This window comes from Heptranchias perlo, chromosome 28, assembly GCF_035084215.1.
Source record: "Heptranchias perlo isolate sHepPer1 chromosome 28, sHepPer1.hap1, whole genome shotgun sequence".
Taxonomy (NCBI): Eukaryota; Metazoa; Chordata; class Chondrichthyes; order Hexanchiformes; family Hexanchidae; genus Heptranchias; species Heptranchias perlo.
The window spans coordinates 29,828,326-29,854,368 of record NC_090352.1 but is presented as its reverse complement, the minus strand read 5'-3'; the positions used below and the strand labels follow the sequence as shown (position 1 = coordinate 29,854,368).

At 42.8% G+C, this 26,043-nt stretch overlaps 1 protein-coding gene across 3 annotated transcripts in view; it reads right to left on the bottom strand.

Moving 5' to 3' along the window:
• The window catches only part of LOC137344991 (vascular endothelial zinc finger 1-like), a 49,438-nt gene extending 29,574 nt beyond the window's left edge, over positions 1 to 19,864 (bottom strand). For all 3 annotated transcript variants that reach the window (XM_068008314.1, XM_068008312.1, XM_068008313.1), the window contains exons 1-3: positions 19,725 to 19,864; positions 2,373 to 3,049; positions 873 to 936 (exon numbers count right to left, since the gene is read on the bottom strand). In XM_068008314.1, coding sequence (XP_067864415.1) covers positions 873 to 936; positions 2,373 to 3,049; positions 19,725 to 19,757 — 774 coding nt within the window. In that variant the 5' untranslated portion in view covers positions 19,758 to 19,864. The remainder of the gene's footprint in view (positions 1 to 872; positions 937 to 2,372; positions 3,050 to 19,724) is intronic.
• Between the last annotated feature and the right edge of the window lie 6,179 nt (positions 19,865 to 26,043).

The following is a 26,043-nucleotide window of genomic DNA, read 5'->3' as shown; positions in this document are numbered from 1 at the left end:
CTCCTCCAATTGAGTATTTTTACTTTAGAGTGGTCCTTGCCCTTTTCCATAGCTAATCTAAACCTTATGATCTATGATCGCTGTTCCCTAAATGTTCCCCCACTGACACTTGCTCCACTTGGTCCACCTCATTTCCCAGAACCAGATCGAGCAAAGCCTCCTTCCTCGGGCTTCAGAATCAGAAAAAAAAAGTAATTCTCAAATTGTCACTTACCTACCAATTAAAAACAAATATTCCAACTGCTATATTTTCCCCCTTTAAAATTTCAAGATTGCTTGACCAAGGCTACCACCTTTGCAGCAATTTCAAGTCTCAGCTTGTAGGATATTCCACCACTAACACAGAGCTGTCAACAACAGAGAAATTTGGAATAAAATAGATCGTAAACCCAATTTAAAGATTGCAGCTTTGTTTATTTTTTCCTCAGTTAGTGCATTAATTAGACACCATAAATCGAAGTGAGCAATTGTCATTCCCAGTGAACAACAGGTGGACACCAGAGCATTGGACTCGCCGTTGGAATATCCAAATTGATAGTCCCAACTCAATTTGAATTTGGACTTGGAGGAAGTTTGACAGTCTCCCCTGGGAGGGGGGAGGGGGGGTGACGCAGGAGGAGTGACCCCTTCCTGCACCCTTCAAGTGCACTGTCAGGTCACCCAAGGAGCTGCCCTGGTAGCTCTTGGCAATGGTCCACTCCACCCTCTTCCAGTGGGGATGGCAAAGATGCGCAGGAAGAAAATTACAAAAAGTAATTTTATTGAAATGAGAACAGTTTGGGAACTTTTGAAACTGACAATTTTTGAACATTTCTTTATCCATTTGGACAACATCCCATAACTGGCTTTATAACAGAAAAATAGAAAGTTACTTGGCATTTGAAGGGTCTCTCTGTGGAATGAACATGTTTGACATGACAGCTCAGATGATCGGGCCTGGAGAGGAAAGAAAGACCATGGGTTAATCAAACAGAATGAGTGCTGTGCATTCATTTTAAAATTAATAACCAAATGCTCCATTTGATGGCTCCATAAGCAGATACACCATCCAGGACAATACTGAGCCACACAACCCAAGAAGCTCCAATCCCCAGCCTATGCTCTTAGCTGATTTCAGCCAGTAGGAGTTGCTGTAATTGGCTTCAATGCCTCTGGGCCAGGGAGGAAAGTCAGTCAAGGATTCAGCTTCTGATCATTATCCAGAAACAATTCAGATAAAAGCCAGTTTAGAGACAGTTAGAAATTGAAGGGTTAAACTAAGCCAAAGATGTCCAATAGTGTGCCTTAGTGGGCCATATCCCATGGAGCCTTGGGGACCATGTTAAGTTTAAACTCATTTTCCTATTCATTTACATATTTACACAGATATTGATTACAAGTTATCCATTAAAAACTGCCCTTTTGAAGGCTCACAAAATTCAAATAGTAAAAGCCAGTATGTAAGAAACATAGGTGCAAATAGAACTGAGCTGCCTGGACTGAGGGCTGGATTGCCAGGGCTCGAAGATCACATGGGGCCACAGGTTAGACACCTGAACTAAGTATTTGTTTCGCAAACAGAGGTACAAACGGTCTTCCAGGGAAAAGAACAATGCCACAGTAACCAGCTGTTATTCTCAAATTCAACTGGGACATGGTCTATGGCACAAAAGCAAATGTACAGAACAAGCCCGAGGCTAAAACTATCCTCTGCTCAAAGCACAATCAAGAGTCAAGTATAGCTTGGAGTGGAGTGAGATTAAAAGATGGTGCTACAAGCTGACTGCATTCACAATAAATGCACAGGCATGGTCCCTGCTTTCAAGTGCAGGTGCACGACACTAGCATGTCTCATGACAAGCACAGCAACGAAAGCAAATATTGCACTTTGATGTATAATAGGAGGTTTTTTTTTTGTATTGACTGGAAATGCTCATGTCAAAATTACAAGCCATCAGGATTTCACCCTGAATATTTTTGCTTATCCCAATAGCTACGAAGGTCAGCTAAAAGTTTAGATATAATGACAAATTCCTATTATGTTGATGGCAGTCAATTACGTATCAAACATCCAAAGCCGACAGACAAAATATTTTCTGCATCTTGCTTACAAAAAAAAATTAATTTTTTTTTTTACAAACGTGAATAGTGAAAAGCAACTAAGCACACAACTTAATTTTCCAAACGAAAGCATCCAAGTTTGGGCAATTTCCCCAAATCTATTTGGCTCAAATCACGTATGCACACTATAATGTTGTCAGCAACATAACAGAACAAATCCCTCAAAAAACTATGAATTTAATGCTCGTACTTTTCCTGATCCCATATCCAATTACCCCACCTACCCCTCTCCTCGCCCATACCCACCATCTCCCAAACCCTGTACAATTTACCTGGAGAATCCCTTTCCACAAATGCTGCAGATGTAGGGTTTGTTGATGCCCCCTTCATGTGACCGCACATGATAACTCATACGGTCCTTCCTCTTGAAACGCTGCTGGCAAACTGGACACTCAAACGGCTTTTCATCCGAGTGAGAAAGTTTGTGCCGGTTGAGGTGGTAAACGTCACGGAATGCTTTCCCGCACAGTTCGCAGCCATGATTCTTCTTCACTCGTCTGTTTGCGTTCTTGCTGGCCGTGACTGCCGAGGTGCTGCTGGCAACAGTGGAAGTGGAAGCGGCTGTGGAAGTCAGCATTCCTGCAACAGTCGACACTAACGTTGCCGTGCCACCAACACCTGGTGCCGATGACATCAGGGAAACCATGGTCGGTACTTTCCTTGGCCGCGAAACCAACTTGATTCCTGTGTGGCATGACTCGTGTCGCCGGAGGTGATAACTGTCTCTGAATGCCTTGCTGCAGTAACTGCAAATCACCGGTGTTCTGGTTTTCTCCTTCTTCTCTACTGCCACAGTAGGTTTTACCGTTTCTTTGGGTTCGGGGGTTTTCTGAGCCGTAGGCAGCGTCGTCACGGGCGCTTGCTCACGTGGCTCATTTGTTGAATGCAGTATCGGCAGGAGGTTATTCTGCACATGCTGCTGATGTTGCTGCTGAGTGATATCAGTTGCCTACAAAATAGAAGTGAGAATCAGCCAAACTTAACACTGTTTCACTTCACTATAAGCCCTATCTATACATGTGAACATCCCTCCCTCCTTATCACATGAACTTGACACTCTCTGTTCAATACCTCTCATGTTGGCTCCACATTTAGACTTTCAGTTTTTCCCTCTCTTTTGTCCCCCAACTGTACGAAAGGTTACACAAAAAAACTGATTGGATGGATTGGTGCAACCTAAACTTGTAACCATTAAAAAAAGACTTAGTGTAATTTTACTACTTTGGTCTTATACAGGCACATTAGGGAAAGAACAAACTTGCATTTCTACAACACCTTTCACATCCTCAGGGTGTGTCAATGCGTATCATTGCCAATGAAGTGCTTTTGAAGTGTAGTCACTGTTTATAGGGAAACGCAGCAACCAATTTGTCCACAGCAATTTCCCTTATACATCAAATGAGTTGAATAACAAGTTAATCTGCTTTCCACACCGCCTGAGGAAGGGGAAAGCCCCCGAAAGCTTGTGGGATTAAAAATAAAATTGTTGGACTATAACTTGGTGTTGTAAAATTGTTTACAATTGTCAACCCCAGTCCATCACCGGCATCTCCACATCATGCTTTCGTGTTGGTTGAGGAATGAATGTTGGCCAGGATACCAGCTTTTCCTCTTCACAAAATCTTTTACATCTACCTAAATAGACAGATGGGGTCGCAGTTTAATATCTCATGTGAATGGAAGTTATGACTTGGGACTCACAATACAGAACAATTTTATTCAGTGGCTTAAAAGTCTTCTTGTCTAATTGATTGGTGGATCTGCCTAAGAACATAAGAAATAGGAGCAGGAATAGGCCATATGGTCCCTCGAGCCTACTCCACCATTCAATCAGATCATGGCTGAACTTCAACCTCAGCTCCACTTTCCTGCCTGATCCCCATATCCCTTGATTCCCTGAGAGTCCAAAAATCTATCTCAGCCTTGAATATACTCAATGACTCAGCATCCACAGCCCACTGGGGTAAAGAATTCCAAAGATTCACAACCTTCTGAGTTAAGAAATGTCTTATCTCAGTCCTAAATGACTGACCCCTTAACCTATGACTATGCCTCCTAGTTCTAGACTCTCCAGCCAGGGGAAACAACCTCTATCCTGTCAAGCCCCCTCAGAATCTTATATGTTTCAATGAGATCACCTCTCATTCTTCTAAACTCCAGAGAGTATAGGCCCATTTTACTCAACCTCTCTTTATAGGGCAACCCTCTCATCCAGGAATGAATCTAGTGAACCTTCAATGCACTGCCTCCAAGGCAAGTATATCCTTCCTTAGATAAGGAGACCAAAACTGTACACAGTATTCCAGATGTGGTCTCACCAAAGCACTGTACAATTGCAACAAGATTTCCTTACTCTTGCACCCCAACCCCCTTGCAATAAGGGCCAACATGCCATTTGCTTTCCTAATTGCTTGCTGTACCTGCATGCTACCTTTTTGTGTTTCTTGTACCAGGACACCAACATTTAATAGTTTCTCACCATTTAAAAAATATTCTGTTTTTCCATTCTTCCTACCAAAGTGAATACCTCACATTTCCCACATTATACTCCATCTGCCACCTTCTTGCCCACTCACTTAACCTGTCTATTTCCTTTTGCAGGCTCTATGTCCTCCTCACTGCTTACTTTCCCACCTAGCTTTGTATCATCAGCAAAATTACATTACACTCGGTCCCTTCACCCAAGTCATTAATATAGATTGTAAATAGCTGAGGCCTAAGCACCGATCCTTGCGGAATCTCACTAGTTACAGTCTGCCAACCTGAAAATGACCTGTTCATCCCTAATCTCTGTTTTCTGTCCGTTAGCCATGCGAAATGTTACCCCCAATCCCATGAGCCCTTATCTTGCTTAACAACCTTTTATGTGGCACCTTATCGAATGCCTTTTGAAAATCCAAATATACTACATCTAGTGGTTCCCCTTTATCTACCCTGCTAGCTACATCCTCAAAAAACTAACAGATCTGTCAAACATTATTTCCCTTTCATAAAACCTTGTTGACTCTGCCTAATCATATTATGATGTTCTAAGTGCCCTGTTACCACTTCCTTAATAATGGATTCCAGCATTTTCCCTACGACTGATGTCAGACCAACTGGCCTATAGCTCCCTGTTTTCTCTCCCCCTCCTTTCTTGAATAGCAGGGTTCCATTGTATACGGAATAGCCTGTTCCATTTTAAAAAGCATTTTAACAGTTTCTGCATTGCAAAAGTTAACACTCAAATTTCCATGGTCCCGGACTTAAACTCCATTCAAATCCAATCTGTTTTAGTTGTAACAAGATAAAATTTCAATATTTTTCACCTTCTCTTTATACTGATATTCAGTTTTAGTTAATGCCTCTTGGTGATAGTCACTGAGTAAAGGGATTTGGACAAGATGCTGGCAGGCTGCAAGCAACGGTGACCCAGCATATCTTTGTGGGCGATGCTGGCAAGGCCACATTTATTGCCCATCACTATTTGCCCTGAGAGTTTGTGGCGGGCCTTCTCCTTGAACCTTTGTCGTCCTTGTGGTGATAGGGCTCCACAATGGTGTTAGGTAAGGAATGCCAGAATACTGACCCAGCAACAATGAAGGAACAGCAAAATGTGTCCAAGTCAGGATGGTGTGCAACTTGGAGATGATAGTGTTCCCATGATGTTGCTGCTCTTCTCTCTCTCTGTGGTAGAGGTCACAGGGGAGGGACATACTGTTGAAGTTACCTTGGTGAGTTGCTGCAGTGCATCCTGTAAATTGCACACATTGCAGCCACAATGTAGTGGTGATGGAGTGGATGGATATTGAGTCTGATGACAGGGGTACCAATCAAGCAAACTGCTCTGTCCTGGATGGTGTCAAGTTTCTTGAGTCTAGTTGCAGCTGCACTCATTCTGGTGATTGGTGAGTAGTCCAACACACTTCTGACTTCAGCCTTGTAGATGTTGGCAAGGCTTTCAGGGGTCAGGTGGTGAGTACCAGCCTCTACCCTGTTTTTGTAGCCACAGTGCTGTTAAGGGGATCCAGTTAAGCTGTTGGTCAAAAGTGACCCCCAAGATGTTGATAGTGGGGGATTTGGTAATGGTGGTGCCATTGAAGATCGAGAAGATGGTTGGGCTTTCCCTTGTTCGAGATGGTCATTACCTATCATGAATGCTACCTGCCACTCATCAGCCCGAGCCTGGATGTTACCCAGCTCCTGCTTTGGGCTCACATAGGCAGCTTCATTATCGGAGAAGTTATGAATGAAGCTGAATACAGGAATTGTCAGTGAACAGTCCCACTCCTGACCTTAAGGACAGGTAGAAGGCCATTCATAAAGCAGCTGAAGATGGCTGGGCTGAGCACAACCTTGTCCCTTACGCTCAAATGCTGCACTCCATCATGGTTGAAGATGGTGACCATCATAGAACCGTTTCCTCTTTTTAGTTACCTGGTTGTCCACCACCACTCTCAACTGATGGGGGTAGGGCACAGAGCTTTGCTCTGATCTGTTGGTTGTGGGACCACAGTCATTTATAGCTTGTTGCTTTTGGTGATCAGTATGCAGGTGGCCCAAGCTGATAACTTATTCTAAGGTATGCTTGGTGCTGCTCCTGCTCCCCCTTGATCCAGGGTTCGTCTTCTGGCTTGATAGTGACCAAGGAGTGTGGGATGTGCCAGGTCACGAAGATACAGAGTGTGGTGGTATACAATTATGCTGTTGCCGCATGGCCCATGCTCAGTTTTAGGCTGCTGGATCTGTCCTTAGTCTGCCCCAGTTAAGCATGATGGCAGTGCCACAATACACGATAGAGGATGTCCTCACAGCGGAGGTGAGAGTTTGTTCTCAAGGACTGTACGGTGGTCACTTCTACAACTACTATTGTGGACAGATGCATCTGCCCACAACGGGCAGGAAAAAGACCAAGTAAGTTACTTCCTAGTGTTGGTTCCCTCACCAGCTGGTGCAGGTGCAAGCTGGCAGTTATGTCCTTTTGGACACTCTTGATGGCAGACTCTGAAATCCCCCACACAGTACATTTTTTGCTCATGCTTCCCTCAGAGCTTCTATCATGTGATGTTCAACATGGAAGAGAACTGATTCATCAGTTGTTTGGGGGGGGGGGGGGGTAAAATCAGCAGGAGGTTTAACCTGACCTTGTTTGACCTGAAGCCATAAAACTTCATGGGGTCCAAAGTCAATGTTGATGATGCCCAGGGTCACTCGCACCTCACTTTATACCACTGTGCCCCCACCTCTGGTGGGTCTTTCAGCGTTGGAGGGCAGTAAGTTGCTGTTCACTAGTGTTGCTTACTGCATGAGTTGCTGATGTTGGGAGTCGATGGCACTGCAGTAATGCAAACACTACCCATAACGTAACCAAGAATGATGCTGACTGATGAATACGATTCTGTGAGTACAACTATATCAGGATATTGCTTGCCCAGCATAATTTAGCATCCTAAGGAGAGAAGGGAGAAAGGTTGAAAGATGATCAAGGTGGACTGTGGAGAAGAGGGACTTACAGCATTCAAAATTATTTTTAGTGTCAATGTACTGATTATCTTACCCGCAATGACTATTTTCTGCAGCAGGATACAACAGTAACCTACAATCTTTAACTGGCAAAAACCTTTGACAAAATACAGCCAGAATGAAGGAATGGCTCTTGTGCAGTAGTTGAATTCAAAACCACCTCAGGGTATAGGCAATCAAATAACATTTTCTTTATTAATAATTAAAAGGGGCAGTGTCCCTGCAGGAGAGTTTTCAGGCAAGTTCAGTTCCTTGAGGAGCACTGCAGTCTGCTACAACAATGTAAGCTCTCTTTTTATAGCAAAGTACATAAAACTGATTTGATTAAATCAAAAATTAACAGTAGGTCCTTGTCTAGTCTCAGTTGCAGTGCTACAATTTTCTTCACCTTTGGGCTAGGGAAATGGAAAAATAAACAGTAGCCAGAGCTTTGGCTCATCACTATCCACATGTGTGAAGACAGAATGGAATTTAACCGTGATGCCCCATGGTTGAATAACTTGGCTCGCATTCCTGTCTAGGCTGATAGGTGAGGAGAGGCTATTTGGATGAGGTGCAATTGCTTGCCAGCACTCATGAAAACATACCCCAGCAACAGTTACTTTCTTGAGGAGAGAAGGCAAGGAGATTGCATCAAGAAAAGACCAGTAGATGTTTAGGTTACTGATTATATCACTATGCTCAAGCATGCCAAGTGTCATCTAAACCATGCAAGCATCACACCTTTAAAGCAGGCATCTCGTGTGGATTGTAACATGATCATAATAAAGGCTGCAAAGGTTTTTTTAAAAATATAAACTATATTTGTGCAGATGCAAGTCCTGCATCACCTGGAGAGCAAACCAGTTCCTCTCACTTGTGCCAGACATGCTATCCAATTTAAGGTGCCACATTACTGCACTGTCCTTGTGATGGTGCTGTGAGCTTTTCAACAACGTGCATGCATGAAAGGGAAATTGGTATTGTGCCAGTTTCATCCACCAGTGTCCTGGTGTCACAACAGAAGCATATTAACACACCAAATCAAATCAGCACATTTACAAGGCCAACAACGGAGAGCTCGAATTCTGGCATCATACTGGGAGACTCAAAAAATGGGTCGCTTTGCATTGAAGGCCAGTAGGTTTTTGTTTACTCGTGTTGCTGACTACATGAGATATGTATATTGGGAGTCGATGGCACTGCAGTAATGTAAACACTACTCATTTACATGCCTGATGTAGAAGAGTTGACTATTCAAATATGTTTTTTCTTCCAAAAAAGACTGCAGTAAATACAATTTTATCACTGGTCAGTGGATGCTTAATTGGACAGAGCATCAGGGACAAACAGTGAACGTGTCGGTGAAATTAAGGCAGGGCTAGGCCACAGGTGGGTGAAAATGCTTACATTTTAAAACAGTGGCCCTGGGAAACTTAAAATTAAGAATATTGCAATTTTAGGGTTTCAAAACATGAACGATGCCAACCAAGGAACACTGTTCCTTTAGGAGAAATAAATTTCTTTCAATGCAGCTGAACTAAAGCAATTCCAATATATACAGTTGAATTGATTCAAAATTAATACTTTAGAGTTGTTTTCACAGGCTAAACAGCCAGCTCACAGCAGCACAGAGAGCTCTGGAGACTAGTCATAGCTGGTGCCTTGGCTACAGTTGATGTGAAGGCTGGGCATAAGAGGGGAGAAGAGACAAAGTGTTTAACAAATGGGAAAAAAAAGCATTTTTCTTTCGGACATTTTTTGTACCTGCTGTTGTAAAAAAGCAGAGATCGACACTCTCCCCAGATCACCTGGCATGTGCGCCCCAGAACAGCACAGCTGGGTGCGTTGGGGTGGGAAAAAAAAAAAAATCAAACTTGTATCTGAGGACTCCCCAACTTCATTGCTCGTGCTCCTAAAAGGCCCTGCTAATATAAGCTTTACTGAACAATTACAAATGATCAGTTCTACGCAATTCAAGAGCCAACACAATGAGAGTGTGAAAAATAAGCATCAATTTAACCGAGTCTCACCATTAGGGTTTGAAACAAAGTGAGAAGATATGTTTTTGACCCCTCCCAACAAGTTTCTGAAGTATGATCCATCAGTGCCACAGCACTGACATGGCCCGAATTAAAGTCACAAATAACAATCTCTGTGTCCGTGCGACCTCTCGGCAAACATTGACACGGTCGCCCACACCACCCTCCTCCTCCAATCCATTGTGCAGTTCAGTAAGCCATTTTCAGCAAATGGCTTTTCTTCTCGCCTCTGAAGTTCTCCCAATATCCTTGGTCCCCATCTCTTCCTCATCTACTTGCGGCCCTTGGCAACACTATCCGAAGACAGGGGATCAGCTTCCACGTGTATGCTGACGACACCCAACTCCAGCTCTCAACCACCTCTTTGAGCCCCTCCACTGCCTCTGTGTTGTCAGACAACCAGTCTTGGATTAACTGCAATTTCTCCCAGTTAAGCATTGGGAAGACCAAAAGCATAGTCTTTGGCACCCACCACAAACGCTGCACCACTGCCACACATCACATCCCCCACCCCGGCCATTGTCTCAGCTTGAGCAAAAATCAAACTTGCATCTAAGAACTCCCCAGCTTCATTGCTGGTGCTCCGAACAGGCCCCAAGAAATATAAGCTTTACTAAACCACAATTACAAATGATCAGTTCTAAGCAATTCAAGTGCCAACACAATGAGAGTATGAAAAATAAGCATCAACTTAACTGAGTCTCACCATTAGTGTTTGAAGCAAAGTGAGTAGGTATGTTTTTGACCCCTCCCAACAAGTTTTTGAAGTATGATCCATCAGTTTGCAACTTCAAGGTCCTATTTGACCCCGAGCTGAGCTTCCGACTCCTTCTTCTCTCCATCACAAACATCGCCCACCTCGTCCCTGCATCAGCCCATCTGCTGTTGAAACCCTCATCCATGCATTTGTCACCTCCAGGCTTGACTGGCCTGCCTCTCATCCTCCATTCTCTGGAAACCTCAGCTCACCCAAAACTCTGCTGCTTCTATCCCCACCTCTACTTCATTCTTTTTGACATACATTGGAGGAGTTAGGATACTGGGAACCAATTTAAAATCTTCATCCTCCTCCAAGTCCTATCACGGCCTTGCGAGACTTCTCCATTCCTCCGGCTTTGGCCTCTTGTGCATCCCCCTTCTCTCTTCAGCCAATTGGTGGCTGTGCCTTCAGACGTCTAGACCCCACTCTCTGGAATTCCTTTCCTAAACCCCTCCACCTCTCGCGCCTCCTTAAAACCAATCTCTTTGACCAAGCTTTTGGTCACCCTTCCTAATATGTCCTTTGGCTCAGTGTCTATTTTTGTCCGATTATGCCTCTGAAGCACCTTGGGACATTTTTCTATGTTAAAGACACAATATTAAAAACAAGTTGTTTTTGTAGGAATGCAGCACTCGCAAAGTACCTTAGCAGATTTGCAAGCTGTTGGTAATGGGTCAACAGCCTGTTAACTGGTATGTACGCATTCTTTATCAGTGTGTAGCCCCACATCTTTAACTGCCCAGAATTACAGCACTGTGCACTGCTTTCAAGAGCAAAAACAAGTCATATCTGCAAGAAAAATGTTGATGTGCCTATTCTCTGAAGTGTTGGAAACTCACAGCACAACTCAAATTTCAAGTATTTCAATTCACTAGAATTAGAAAATGCAAAAATGTGGAAAGTACATAAATAATGGTTACCAAGGAAGCATTTTATGATTGCAATTTAATTAAGGTGTTCTGATGAGATTAAATTATGAGATTGAAGCTCAAGCTTTTATGAGTTTCAACAGAATATATCTCCAAAGACTGAACTGCAGCCATTATATACCAATTGTGCTTGTTCTTTCATTCTATTCTTTGCCCTCCTACATTGAAGGTGCTGATTCATGCAGCTGTACAGCTCCATTGCTGCAGTACCTTGCCTAAGTGGGTCATTCTTCACCCAGACAGCAAGGTATTCAACCACAAGAGCATCACAATCAAGCCCAAACCTTTATCACCCAACATCTACACACAAACACTTTCCAGGAGGCTGTTCCCCCTGGCCAGAGAGTCTAGAACTAGGGGTCACAGTCTCAAGATACGGGGTCGGCCATTTAGGACCAAGATGAGGAAAAATGTATTTGCTCAGAGGGTTGCGAATGTTTGGAATTCTCTACCCCATAGGCTGCGGATGCGCAGTGGTTGAGTATATTCAAGACTGAGATCGATGGATATTTGGACACTAAAGGAATCAAGGGATATGGGGATCAGGCAGGAAAGTGGAGATAAGGTAGATGATCAGCCATGATCTTATTTGAATGGCAGATCAGGCTTGAGGGGCCATGTGGCCTACTCCTGCTCCTATTTCTTATGTTCTTATCACTGTTCCCTAATTTTTCCGTCAGCTGAGGCCAGTTGGAGTATCCCTATCAGTCAGCCCTTGCTGAGATCAGCAGAAACCAGTGACTGTACCTGGGATCTTTCTGGTTGGAGCATCTTGGTACCACAGCAGACATATTCACCCACTGAGCCATCAGGGAACTCATCACATTACTGCAGAACTAGTTATTTTCACAATTGACAACTTTTCACTGCATATATATGAACTGCAATATACCCAGTTATATTTGCTGCTTATATTTTCTGCCAATTTCACTGCATTGCAGTACTGGGGATTGCTGCATTGTTGAAGGTGCTGTCCTTCAGATAAAATGTAAATCCAAGGATGGCCCTGTCTGCTTGTTCTGGTGGTTGAGATAGACATACAATCCCATGACACCACCTGAAGAAGTGTAGGAAATTCTCATGGTAACCCAGCAAACGTTTTTTTAAAACATAAAATTACATAGAATTTACAGCACAGAAACAGGCCATTCAGCCCAGGTGGTCTATGCCGGTGTTTATGCTCTACACGAGCCTCCTCCCACTCTATTTCATCTCCCCCTATCAACATATCCTTCTATTCCTTTCTCCCTCATTTACTTATCTAGCCTCCCCTTAAATTCATCTATGCTATTCGCCTCAACCATTCTATGTGGTAGCGAGTTCCACATTCTCGCCACTCTGAGTAAAGAAAATGGTGAGGATGATGCCCACAATTTCCAGATACGCACTCCCAGCAGTAGTCCCCTTGGAACCGTGCATTCATAAAATTGTCCTTATTCAGTTTTCCAAAACATTTCTTCCTTGATCAACACCACCAAAAAAAAGATTGAATGATGATTTATCTCATTGCTGTTTGTGTGACCTGTGTGTGAAATGGCTGCCACATTTGTCTACATACAAAACTACAGGCACTGCACTTCAAAACAATTCATTATATCTGAAATGTTTTGAAACCTAACAAAGGCACAGTATAAATGCAAAACTCCTTTTCTCCCCCTGTTTACCCGAATGCCAGTACTCCATCTCATCCTATTTGCCTTGTCATGGAGTAACCAGTTGCTGTTAAAGTCAACATTTAGAACTGTAATTTTAAACAGGAGCATGTTTAAAGCACCAGTAAGCAGAGCGCATATTGACTAACATTAGCTGGTTACTGCAGCAGCTAATAACCGGAGGAAGGCAGTGCATCCAGACTTGGGCAGGAAAAGGCAGCAAGCAGCATTAGGCGTGAGACAGGCAGAGACACACAGCAGCAACAGGATTGGCACAGGCACAGAAATGCAGCAGCACCAAGAATCAGCCCTGTGCTTTAGTCCATCCTGTGCCCATTGTACTGAGTGAGATTTTGTGCATTGAGGTCAAGGGTTCCTGGTTGTGTAAGATAAACCGTATGTGAAATATGCCCAATATATAGCACTTTTATATGAATTTTCCTTTTAGAAAAACGTGCATATATTTTGTGTTGGCACTGTACAGTTTGTCACAATACTTAAAGACATACATTGGGATAGTCGGTATGACATGGTCACATTGAACAGCATGCAGTTTGAGCTCAGGATAATTTGACGACAGTAGCTGGGGTTTAGTTGGATCGAGTGATAGCAAGAATCTTGCATATATGATGATAGGCCCTGTCGGGTTAGGTGTTGATCTCTGCAGAGTGCTAGGAAGGGGCTTGCTCAGCATGCGACTCCAATACGCCTTTCTAACCTGGTAGTCTGGGTCAGTGTAGGAAGTGCTTGGGTTGTGTGGCCTTCCAGGAATGCGCTGCAGACTGCCCAGTATTTATCGACGTTACAGGCTGAATGTAAATGTAACTTTTCCAACTGGCATAAATTCTACAGAAGTTTCACTATTTAATATGGGGAGAGAATTGTACAGCAGCACAGTGGGGGGGGGGGGGAGGCATTCTACCACTGTACAGTGACAGTTGCATCAGCCTATATGTTGTGCTAGACTATGCGTTCCAGCCCTGGAGTTGCTCATGAGTGGATTGGGATAGGCTCAGGCCTGCAGGGATTGTGAGGTGTGCTCTCTGTAGCCTTCTGCACTGCTGCCCAGAATAGCTAAATTCCACCAGTGAGGCGTGGAATGTGTGGGCCATTTGTGGGGTAAAGTAGTCCTGGAAAGAGGTCTGCAGCACCTTGAAAATGCTTCTGCACCATTTGGCCCTTTCCCCAATCTGGCACAATGGGAAACTCCTAGATGCATTCACAAGTGAGTTCCTAACCTGGCACTAGAAAAGCATCGCCAGATTAAACCAATTTCAACAGATGCCAGAATATGCCTTTTTATGAGCGACAAAAAAATTCCACCACACCCTGAAAATTCCAATTTAATACACTACCTTCAAACTAACCACCTTCAGGATCCAGCGGCACTGCAAAAATTTCAACATGAGCCAACCTTCTTGAAACTCTACCTTCACTTCTTGGTAAATCCCCACAAACACGTGTCCACCCTCTACACAATATTTGCTCCCAGATCAAAAACAACACAGGAAGTCTGAAAGTCTGGCAGTGAGACCAAAGCTGCTAGATAACAGAGGAGGAAATGGAGAGAAGAATAGAAGCACATCGGCACACAGCTGCAGCAGAATGCACAAGGGCCAGCTCAAGTATTAAGAGTATTAGTCATCAAATCACAATAATTAATCCTTCAGTGTGAATATCACCATTGAGTGATACAAAGCAACCCCGCCTACAGAAACTTTCATTAATTACAAAAACCATCTCAAATTCTAAAAAGAATCAAACTATCCCTGAAGTAACCTAGAAAGACTTTTAGCTTGGCATTCAATTAGAAACTGCAGGAGTGCCATTATGAACCCCCATCCAATACGAATTTCTGGTTTGAAATCCCTTCCTAGTATTCGTTACTTTGTAAATTACCTGGCCACGTCACATACATAATTTTTAAAAAAAAATTGCTTCCCCAATGGTTTGGTCGATAAATATAGTACATGGCATGGCACCAAGCCACAAATAGCAGTGAAGTCCCAGGGTTGCTCTGTGGGATCAATTTTTAGGGCTAACAGACCAGTTACTGGTGGATGGGATTCTTCCCACTCAGCTGCAGACAACTCTGCTAAGCAGTGCCCCAAAGGATATAATGAACCCAGCGAGACAAATAGCCTCAAACTTACCAGTGCTTGGTGCTGGCAAGCTGTGCAGTTATAGTTGGTTAAACTTCAGCAGTGCCCTTGCACATCCTCGAGATTGTCCAAGTCTCGACTCTTGCCAACTTGCATCTACGTTCTCTTGGTTTATCTAAATAGAGTGCGCCCCTTCAGGGAGGACAGCAGGGAAGTGTTTGCAGTGCGTATTAAGCAAAGAGAATCTCTACTTATGTGGATTTCTCAGCAGCTTGGTTCTAAAAATATTCAAGCATTGGGATTGGGTAGCACAGTGAATTAGGCATTGGATTTTCATCTCTAGGACTTGGGTTCAAATCCTGATTGAATGAAAGTCTCCTCTGCTGGCTATAAAGGTCCTGTGTGGTGAGTTTGTGCTATTGTAGCACGTACCATGCCTAGTGGACATTAGCCTACAGCACAAAATTACCCCCATTTTTGGCACTAATTGGCAAAGTCAGATAGGCCTAGGGGTTGTTGATTGGAAAATGGAACAAAATGCCACATTAGTGCAGTGAGGGTGCCCTTGAAGGGTGTCAAGTGGATTGCTGGAGCAAAGAGGCTAACTCTATATCTAGCGGTGCTATATCTGACCCGGGGGTACTTGACACTGGGTGTCTGAAATAGAAACAACAACTTGCATTTAAAGTGTTCCATTCTCCCTATACTATTATCCCATACTTGATGAGCACAAAAAAATAAGAATTTTTTTAGCATGTTAATGGATCTGCGCATGTCAGGCAACTGGTTGATTAAAAATGCAGTCTGATCCTGGTCTGCACCGAGTTAGAGCTCAGCCATGGCACCGATGCATCGGCGCCCTTGGGCATGAGAATAGCAGAGAGATAGATGGAAAAAAATATCAGCCGGGGTTCCTGCTCCTGATCGCTATCCAGCAATTGATAGGACATGTTCAGTCCAAGCTGCAATGCTTTCCAGCCAACCCCCGCCCCCCAACAGGTCAACAACTGTCTAAAGTCACACATGAAGAACTGCCACTTGGGCACAATGCCAAGCAGCCGAAGGCTACCAAAAAAAAGTCACCATCTTTAGGACAGGGAAAATTGCAGGAAAAAACACTTTAAATTTCGACAATTTAATCCCTATAACTATACATACAGAAATTTCTTCAACAGATTACAGGTTTACCAAAATTTTGCTTATCGTAAAAACATTGAATTTTACTATCATCTTTTTTGAAAAAAATCTCATGGTAATTTATTTCCTATCCATTCCGGACTTCGAATTAAATAACAAGTGTTAATGACGTTGGCAGAAAAACACTCTCCTGGAGGAGTTACTGAGCCAGACTATACAAACAAGCTGAAGGATCAGTGGATACAAGCCAGTGGCTCAAGGTACTTCAGCAACTTTGTATTATTTCAAATATGTATGGCTCCTCCCTCACACAGTCAGACTCCGTAACTCCTGTGATGTCAATGACATATTCACATTCAAAAAAGCAGAAAAATGTGAATGATCAAATTAGTCTTACCCTTTTCAGTTTAAATTTTAATAAGAGACTTTCTCTTTAATTACTTTTGTGACAAGTCAAGCCAACTGTTAACTTGACCGATTAAAAGGGAGAAACGTCAAGAAAATCCCAGGTTTAAACCCTTTACTAGAATTTGACCTGCATTGGAGTCAACAAGCCTAGAATAGAGAGGAGCAAAAAAAGCCAGTATTCCTGCTCCTGATTTATTCCAATGACACCTGCTGGGAAAATGCCCGACATCAGGTAAGGATAGGTTCAGATTTGGCTGCAATACCCTTCACCATGAGGCATTCTGCTGACACCGACTATCAGGCTCAGATGAAAAATGGCCACTTTGATGAGGCACCAGAGGTTGGGCAGCTCCCATGAAACCATACCCCAGCACGTCACAGCCTTCCGAAACAAGACACAACTGGACACTAAATAAAAAGTGGAATACATCATATCCTTAAATGAAAAATAGTAACACTATTGCCAAAAGTATGTAATCTAGCTGCTTTCTGAAGCAGGAAACTAAGCAACTTGTCACTTTAATACAAGAAGCAAGATACATTTACAAAAGAACACTTTCGTGTTATCTTAATGCAGTAATCAACTTCTCAAACATCCTCACCAGCCTCCGAAACTCCTCTCTACACGAAGTCCAATTTGTCCAAAACTATGCCACCTGTGCCACACCAGGACTCATTCACCAATATGCCCATTCTTGCTGACCTCCACTAGCACCCCATTCACCAAATTTAAAATCCCTCCATAGCCTCGTCCCAGCTCTGGGCTCCTGTGCATCCCTTTTAACGGTGTTCTTTACTTGGTGGTAGAGCTTTCAGCCCTACACTCACGAGCCCTCTCCCTAAATCGTGGTCATGTTACTTCCTTCCCCGCCTTTAAAAACAAATCTCAAAACCTACTTTTTGCACTGTACCTCCAGTCAACTCTCCCAACTCGCCCCGTCCCTCCCCCGGCTCCCCCCACTGCTCGCCCCGTCCCCCCCCCACTGCTCGCCCCGTCCCCCCCCCACGGCTCCCCCCGTCCCCCCCCCACTGCTCCCCCCGTCCCCCCCCCACGGCTCCCCCCGTCCCCCCCCCACGGCTCCCCCCGTCCCCCCCCCACGGCTCCCCCCGTCCCCCCGTCCATCTCCCGGCTCCCCCCGTCCATCTCCCGGCTCCCCCCGTCCATCTCCCGGCTCCCCCCGTCCATCTCCCGGCTCCCCCCGTCCATCTCCCGGCTCCCCCCGTCCATCTCCCGGCTCCCCCCGTCCATCTCCCGGCTCCCCCCGTCCATCTCCCGGCTCCCCCCGTCCATCTCCCGGCTCCCCCCGTCCATCTCCCGGCTCCCCCCGTCCATCTCCCGGCTCCCCCCGTCCATCTCCCGGCTCCCCCCACTGCTCGCCCCGTCCCTCTCCCGGCTTCCCCCACTGCTCGCCCCGTCTCTCCTAAATCCTCTCCCTGCTTGGCGCATCTCTTGCCTATGTGAAGCGTTGGGATGCTTTCTGTTAAAGGGCACTACACAAATGCAAGTTGTTGCTGCTGTTACACAATTTCTAACAATAGACTTAAAATACGTAACTCACAAAGACACTTTATTTTCTCCCTCCTCTCTTGAATGTGCTAACTTCTTGCTGGAATATGGTTGCACAAAAGCCCTCCTGCACCTCACCAAATTATTATTCATCTATGGCCACGAAAGGGAGTATCAGCAGTCTATTTGATCATAAGGAAAGTCACCAGCAAGCCCAATCCTCTCCTCACTCTACATACACACATATGCATTCCCAGCGGAAATTGCTGGTTAGCATTTAGGAACAGGAACCCTGGACAGTTTTCTCCTCCCTAACTCAGGAGCAGAGGCCAATTGTCTCTATTCCCACTCCAGCTGAAATAGGAAAGCCTAGGGATTGAACCTGGGATCATCTGGCCAAAATGAGTAGGCAGCACTCAAATCTACACAGAGTCATTTTCACTGTCTCCAGGACTTTATGCCAAACTGCAATATCCAGACATCAACTTGTGCCACACATAAAAGTGTAGACATTTGCAGGATTCATCATGGGATGTTGTGCTGGCATAAGTTATTTACACTGCACGTTCATGGGCTTCCTCGAGATAAATAAAAGCTCATCATGTGGCACAATGCTGGCTCAGGGCTTCTCGGTTTTTAAAATATAATGCACAGTTTCAGTCGTACACAACGCATTTGGGAAGCAAAATTAACTTCTGAATTGAGCCGCTTCAATCACGGACACTGGAAATGAGGACATTTTAACACTTCCAGAGCACAAATCTCACCTTGAAGGTTAGCAAACGGCTTGCATCTAAGAAAAAAGCTTTGCAAGACCATCACAACACAACTTTTTTTTTGCAAAATATTAAAATCCACACCTTAAAATCAGTAAATTAACCACTATTTCTGTTTTTGGAAATGTAGCCCCCAAGCTATAACATTGTATATTCTATACTAAATTTAAAACATTGCATAAAATTAAATAGTTTCATTGTAAATTTTATTTGATAACGCTCCTGTGAAGCACCTTGAGATGTTATACTATATTGAAAGCACTATGGAAAAGCAATTTGTTGTTGCATAGTGGACAGGAAGAATTATTTTTTAAAAAACAAATAAATTGCATACAAGCAATAGATTTAAAAAAAAACACGAGCACAATAATCAATGTTGATAGCGGATGGGGAGAGTGGTTGGATCTCACTTGCACAAATGACTAAAATTGTTTCTCCAACTTATTACAGATCGAAAAAAAAAACTCAACAGTAAATTAAATTCCTAATTTCCTTGATTGATTCCAGGGTTGTTCAATGTTGGTTGCATTCATTTTTAATTGTTGGCTGTGTGCTCCAGCTCTTGTTTTTTTTTTTAAAAAGTGTTTTTTTTTTGTTAGTGACTGATGCACTACCGGGTTAGAAACCAGCTGGATGCCGAAGCATATAATGGTGCTTCGGCTGGGTTTGTCTTCAGCTAAGCCCTGGGAAGAGAGGCAAAAAAAAAACTTCCTCGACCGTTTACTTCAAAATGCCGACTCCGGCTTCAAATTCCAACGCCTTATTCTGGGCCCCGTCCCCGACCTTGTTTCCCCCCCCCTCCCTCCCTCCCTCCCTCCTCGAAGCCTCACCTGAAATATAAAGGCGCCCCAGGTCGCTTCCATTTCGGCTCCAGACGGGCAGTAAACACGGAGAAGAAGCCACAACAAAGCTGCTCAAAACACAGCGCTGGGGCAAACATGGCCGCCGCTGCCACTTCCTGTCACCTCTCACCCCCCCTCCCTAACTTGGGTGCAACCAAGTGCCGCGGGGGGGAGGCTGAGGCGGGGAGTCCCACATTACAGCATCTTCAGGGTGCCACTGTGAACCTGAAATCAGAATGTGTCCTCTTGGTTTGCAGAGCTCAGTACTTTAAAACAATAAAACAAAGATAACACGTTGCTCTGGAAGCAGTCAGTTGCTAAATACAGAGGCCAGTTTCACCCTTTTGTCAGTCTAGAAGCCTGAAGTTATTTATTTAATTTTGCAAAGATCTGACACTGAGATACACTCTTTGCACCAAGGCTCAGATTTGAAAAAGAAGTCGCCTTTATGCAAATTTAATCCACCCTATTTTATGTCCCTATGACTAGTTCAAAAAAAAGAGAGACTTTGGAGATGGTCTAACTAAAATTACGAAGGAAATTGAGAAAATAGATCCAGGCAAATTGATCACTGTTCAAATAACAGGGGACACAAGTTAAAAATTAGGAAGTTAGGCGTGAGAAGCAAAGTTAGGTGGAATTTCTTTCTTCCCTCAAACGATAATAGTTGTGAAATAAGTTACCAGAAGTAAGTAATTAAAGCAGACAGAATAAATGTATTGAAGATGCAAATGGATATGTTCCTAGAGAGAGAAGGAATCAAACATTGGTGCTAGCAGTGGATGAACACTTGTCTGCTATTTTAACTCTTTGCTAGAACAGTTCAAAATTAATCCCACTGCCCCACATTCTCCCCATAGCCCTGTATCTTCCTCTGTTTCAAATATTTATCCAATTTTCCCTTAAAAGATGCAATGGTCTCTGCCTCAACCACTCCTTACAGCAAAGTACACCATACCCCAACAACTCTGCATTAATAAAATTCTAACCTCTTCCCTCACTTTCAGTTACAGTTTCTAATTGATGACCCCTCATTACTGACTCTTAAAAATAAACACCGCCCCACGTGTTTAAATAGATTTGTGATCGATGTAACTCTTGCAAATCATGAACGTAATTCCTAATATTTTCCTGATGTCGACACACAAAAGCACAACAATCAGGAATGACAACTTTGAGATTAAAGTTTTGGGCCAATAATATCTCCTGTACCATTCTCTCCATCTTTTTAACTCCACAGTCAGTAGTAGCACGTATAATTATTACAGTGTGTGCTGTTTAATCTTTCACTACCTTATAGCAGGAAGTCAAAATCTTTTTTTTTGGTAAACCAAGTATCTGGCATCGGCAGAAACCCATTCCCAAGATTCAGAATCTCCAAAACAAGTTACTGAGAAATTAAATAAATAACATATCTGACTGGCTGATAGTGTGCCTCTTCCCACAGACGGGCACCCCACTTACTTAAGACAAAATTTTAGGGATCCTATATGTGCTTAAAGGTAATACTTAAGTTTAACCAGCTAAAACTGCACAGCTTACTAGTATAGATAAGCTTCTCACTGCTTGTTCACTTAGGACCTCTCTAACCACTAAGGCATTGTCTTGCAGAATGACCTGGAGCCAAATGAGTAGAACCCCAACTCTTAGTGGCAGGTCTACCTCACCAAGCCCCATCAATAGACCAGGCTGGATGCCAGGGCATATAATGGTACTTGGATGGTCAATCAGCAGCAGCATCCTGGAGTAACAATAGCTTACATTTATAGAGCATCTTTAATGTAGAAAATATCTCACAGCACTTTCTGGGGTGGGAGGAATGAATAAGAATGGGTAAGGGAATGGTTGCTGAACCACAGAGGGAGGGATTAGGAAGGATAACTGAAAGCTTGGTTGAAAAGACTCCTTTTAAATCTGAGCCTTTGAGAAGCTAGGGTGTTAGGGAGGGAGTTCTAGACCGTAGAGCTGAGGCAGCTAAGGGTTCTGCCACCAATGGTAAGGCAAAGGGAGGGGGTAATGCACTAAAGGCAAGAGTTGGAAAAAGATGCAAGGCTGAAGGAGGTTGAAGGATAGAGTGGGGCAAGGCCATGCAAGGATTTGAAAATGAGGATTTTAAATTTAATGTGCTGGGGACCACAAGTCAAGTATTACAGACTTGCTTTGCTCAGTACTAAGTCTACCACAGAGGATCATCTCAGTTCTGATCTCCCATCACCAAGCCCATCTTTACCTACTCTCCAAGGAGAATAGTTTATAGTTGGTCATTAGACACTGACAAATGCAGGTTTAAACCTATTCTAGATGGAACAATAAATACAGGGAACTTCTCCCAATCAACATGGTAAGCAGCTTAACTCACTGACTTATAGAATATGTGAGTGCGTTGCCTTCATCCTCCTGACCACAACATGGAAAAACTGCTTGCCTCTCTGCAACCCAATCAAAGTCACCCATGAACTATATATATACACACATACACACACACACATATATATATATATATGAGCATGTATATATATGCAATCTTCAAATAATGCTTTCTGGCAACTGTCTGTCATCCTATATTTCAGAGTTTCTTCATGAACTATGGACATTTGGCTCCAGCATGGTAAAAAGATCCACACAGGATATATTGCAACATGCCAACTGCCTTGATGTTCCAGGCATCCAAGTTTAATGGCGTGTACCAAGCTCATCACCAACCACTTAATTCAGGTGATTATCACATAGGGGATTTTGAGAAAGTGACATGGACACCATGAGGTCAGTTCTCCATCCCTGCAACTGTATTCTATTTTCTCCACAAATCCATCTCTTTGATCCCACACATGGACCAAAGATCGATCTTCTGATTAAGAACACATACCACAGGCTTTGATCTGCAGACTTTTTCCTAGAACTAATTTGATTATGTCTTATTGAAACATGAATGGATATGCTGGCTAGGATGTGGTGTGAACATTTTCTTATGGAGTGACTTTGCCCTCTATCTTTGAACTTCAATAGTTCTTTGGTTAGAGATCTCTTGGTCTGTGAAAAATGGCAGTCTCCCCACTGCATCTTCAGTTCAGTTTTAGTGGGGTCTAAAGCAACAATTGGGCCCATATGGAAGGGAAGTGCATTAGCTTACCCACATACAGCTCTCACCGGCAGGTTTACTGACGTCTGTGCCCTCCACAGGTTTTGCTGTTTGTTGAACTGTGCAACAAATAAGCTCTGAAGGTAGATTTCAACTCTTGTGGACTGGTTCAGTCATTTTAGTTTTAAAAGCATTTATGCAATTAATATTTTGCTGTTTCTTTTTGCTGCTATGTAATCTAAAATCTTCTAAATAAATCCAATACTTTAGTTTCAACCTATATTATGTAGTCCAACAGAGTGGTGTCTTTCGGCCCAGAAAGAACAGGCGAGCCCAAGCAACTTCTATTTTTTAATATTTCTTTATGAAAGTTTGCAGCTGTCCAACAAGTTACTAGTTTAGTTTTACCTCTGGTTAGAAACAGACTTGCTAAGTGAATACTTATAATACATGTTGCCATGTTAACGTCATTTTAATGGGGGGAATGAATCATGTCTGGCTAGGTAGATAACTTAAATGATTATTAAATCCATGTAAGTGGTAGAAGCACTTACTGTTGTTCAGCTGTTTTTTTTTCTCTCAGCTACATAATCAGTTGTGACCGTTTGTCCCATCAGTGGTCATGAAAGCAAGGCTCTCAAAGCTTGGCTTTGTCCTGAAAGGGAATAGATGGCTGGAGACAGGTTACTGGGAAAACAGCCTAATGATTTTGAACCCCACTATGAACAACAGCTGTATTCAACCCTGAAAGACATCTTTTTGACAGTCCTTTATCTTGGTTTTCATTTCAAAAACAGAAAGTTGGTATAACTGTTGCACGGATCAAGGTTCGTTAGTGGATTTCTGCAGAGCCAGACCAGTGGCAAGTAGGGTACACTCTAATACCTGATTTCATATCTAAACTTCAGAGTAGTCACTAGTTCATGCTAAATATCATTATGGAGAACCTAAAGTACTTTAGGTTCTCCATAATGATATTTGTTGTTTTGGAACAGGGATTATAATTGTAAGTAAAGTTTTGTAATCCAGTGAAATCTGCTGTTTGCTTTGACATTTACTAATTCTACTTAATAAAATAAACCTGATTTGTACCGTAGTGTGAAAATATGGACATCCAAGTGTTATTTGTCCATCCATCAGAAAGTACAAGAGATCTTGTACAATCAATACAAGGGATTTATTGTTCACCATCATGAATTCTGAATTCTGTCATATTTCAGTTCATAGGAAGCATGGGCTTGTTCTGTATGTTGGGTATGAGACAAGATATCTGGAAATTATCCAAAGTATAACAGTGCTAATGCATAATATTGTATGTTTCAGATCATAGGTGATGCAAGTCTACTTATGAAAACTGCAATTTGCTGCAAATATAAATAAAACAAATTGGGAGAGAGGCTGAATTCCAACAATAACCTTTTTTCAAAATTACCTAAAATTTGAAAATGCTATGCTTTTTTATTTTTCATGTTTTATACAAAAATATTCTTTACTAGCCTAAAAATGGTTTCTCAGGCAGTTTCAATTGCATAATTTTCCATTAATACACCAGAATGAAAGAGGGGCAAGGACCTACAAACAGCAATCCCTGGTATACTCTGGCCACTCTTGCTGCCAATCACAGGTTTCCAGTTGTACTCACATGTGTTTGTTGGGATCTGTAGAGCCTGCTTACATGAGTCTCTTCATTAACAGTCTTGGGTCTAGAAAACTGCTTAAACTCAAGTTTAATGTTCTGCCATAGGCACAGACCACAGATGGAAAATACTGTTACACATGTTGTAAATGTTATATTTTGTCTACTACATTACAAACTTTGTTTTCAGTAGCAAGTGCTCAGCTTATAAGGGAACTCCTAAAGGATTTTAAAGAATATGTTGATTGATTTGATTAGCTCTTTTGTTTTTAGAATGATAGCTGACTGCCTGTTAGCTGCAGAGAATAACTAGAGTGGCACAATACAGCTCCCGGAATGCACTTGCGTCTACAACTTCTACAAATTTTTCATTGCCAGTATGGCTGGCCATTCACAGAGCATGCCATAACTGGGAGCTGTAGGCTGTTACCCTAGTTATTCTCTTCAGCTAACAGGGAGAGGTCTGGGAACCTGCATGAACTCGAGACTCAGGCTTCTCACATAGGTACAGGCCTATGATGGGAAGCATTATTGCAGACATTTCTAACAGAAAATGCTTTTGTAAATTGTGATTTATTAAAAATATCAACATTAAAATATATATTAAATGTTATGCAATAGCCCTCCCGACCTTCTGAATTGGGCCAATTGGCTCAAATTAACATGTAAAAACATGAAAGTTAAATATAATCAAATTCAAATTGACTCAACTCTGCTCTTGTGCTGGGATTAAACAATAAATCCCCTAAAACACCAAAAGTTGCAGCAACTGTTGCAAACCCAGGAGGGGCTCCCAGAGCAATTGTATTCCAGAAATATAACCACTCTTCATAATCTGGACCAACAAAATAATTTTAAAAACTACTTATATTGAATTTTTAAAGCCTAGAGTGATTTAAAAGAATGTGTGTACAATCAAACTTCTAGGATAATCTAAGACTGCATATGTGCAATCAAAGCCCAATTAAAAATAACAACCAAACCAAATTGATGATAAAAAAAATCAATGTAAAATATCGTTCATGCACACAGTATCTGACCAGTCAGGTCTCACACCCACAATTCCCACCCTGCTAGCCACAAAAAACGCAGGCAGCAAAACTCAACTGAACACCAAAAGTTGCAGCAACTGTTGCAAACCCAGGAGGGGCTCCCAGAGCAATTGTATTCCAGAAATTTGCAATACCATTCAGGCAATTCTATTAGTAAGAACAAAGCATTTTATTCAGAATTGTTTAATTTTTATAGGATTATGTTATAAATATTGCTTTCACTGGTAAATTTTAAGTTGAAAGAAAATGTCAAGATAGTGGCTTGAACCAATTTAAACTTTCTTGACTGATTTCATTGGTTACTTCCTGCTACTTGTAGCCCATGGAATAAAGGGGGCAGTAACATGGATACAGAATTGGCTAAGTGACAGGAAAGAGAATAGTGGTGAACAGTTGTTTTTCAGACTGGAGGGTGGTATACAGTGGTGTTCCCCAGGGGTCGGTGCTGGGACCACTGCTTTTCTTGATATATACTAATGACTTGGATTTGGGTGTACAGGGCACAATTTCAAAATTTGCAGATGACATGAAACTTGGAAG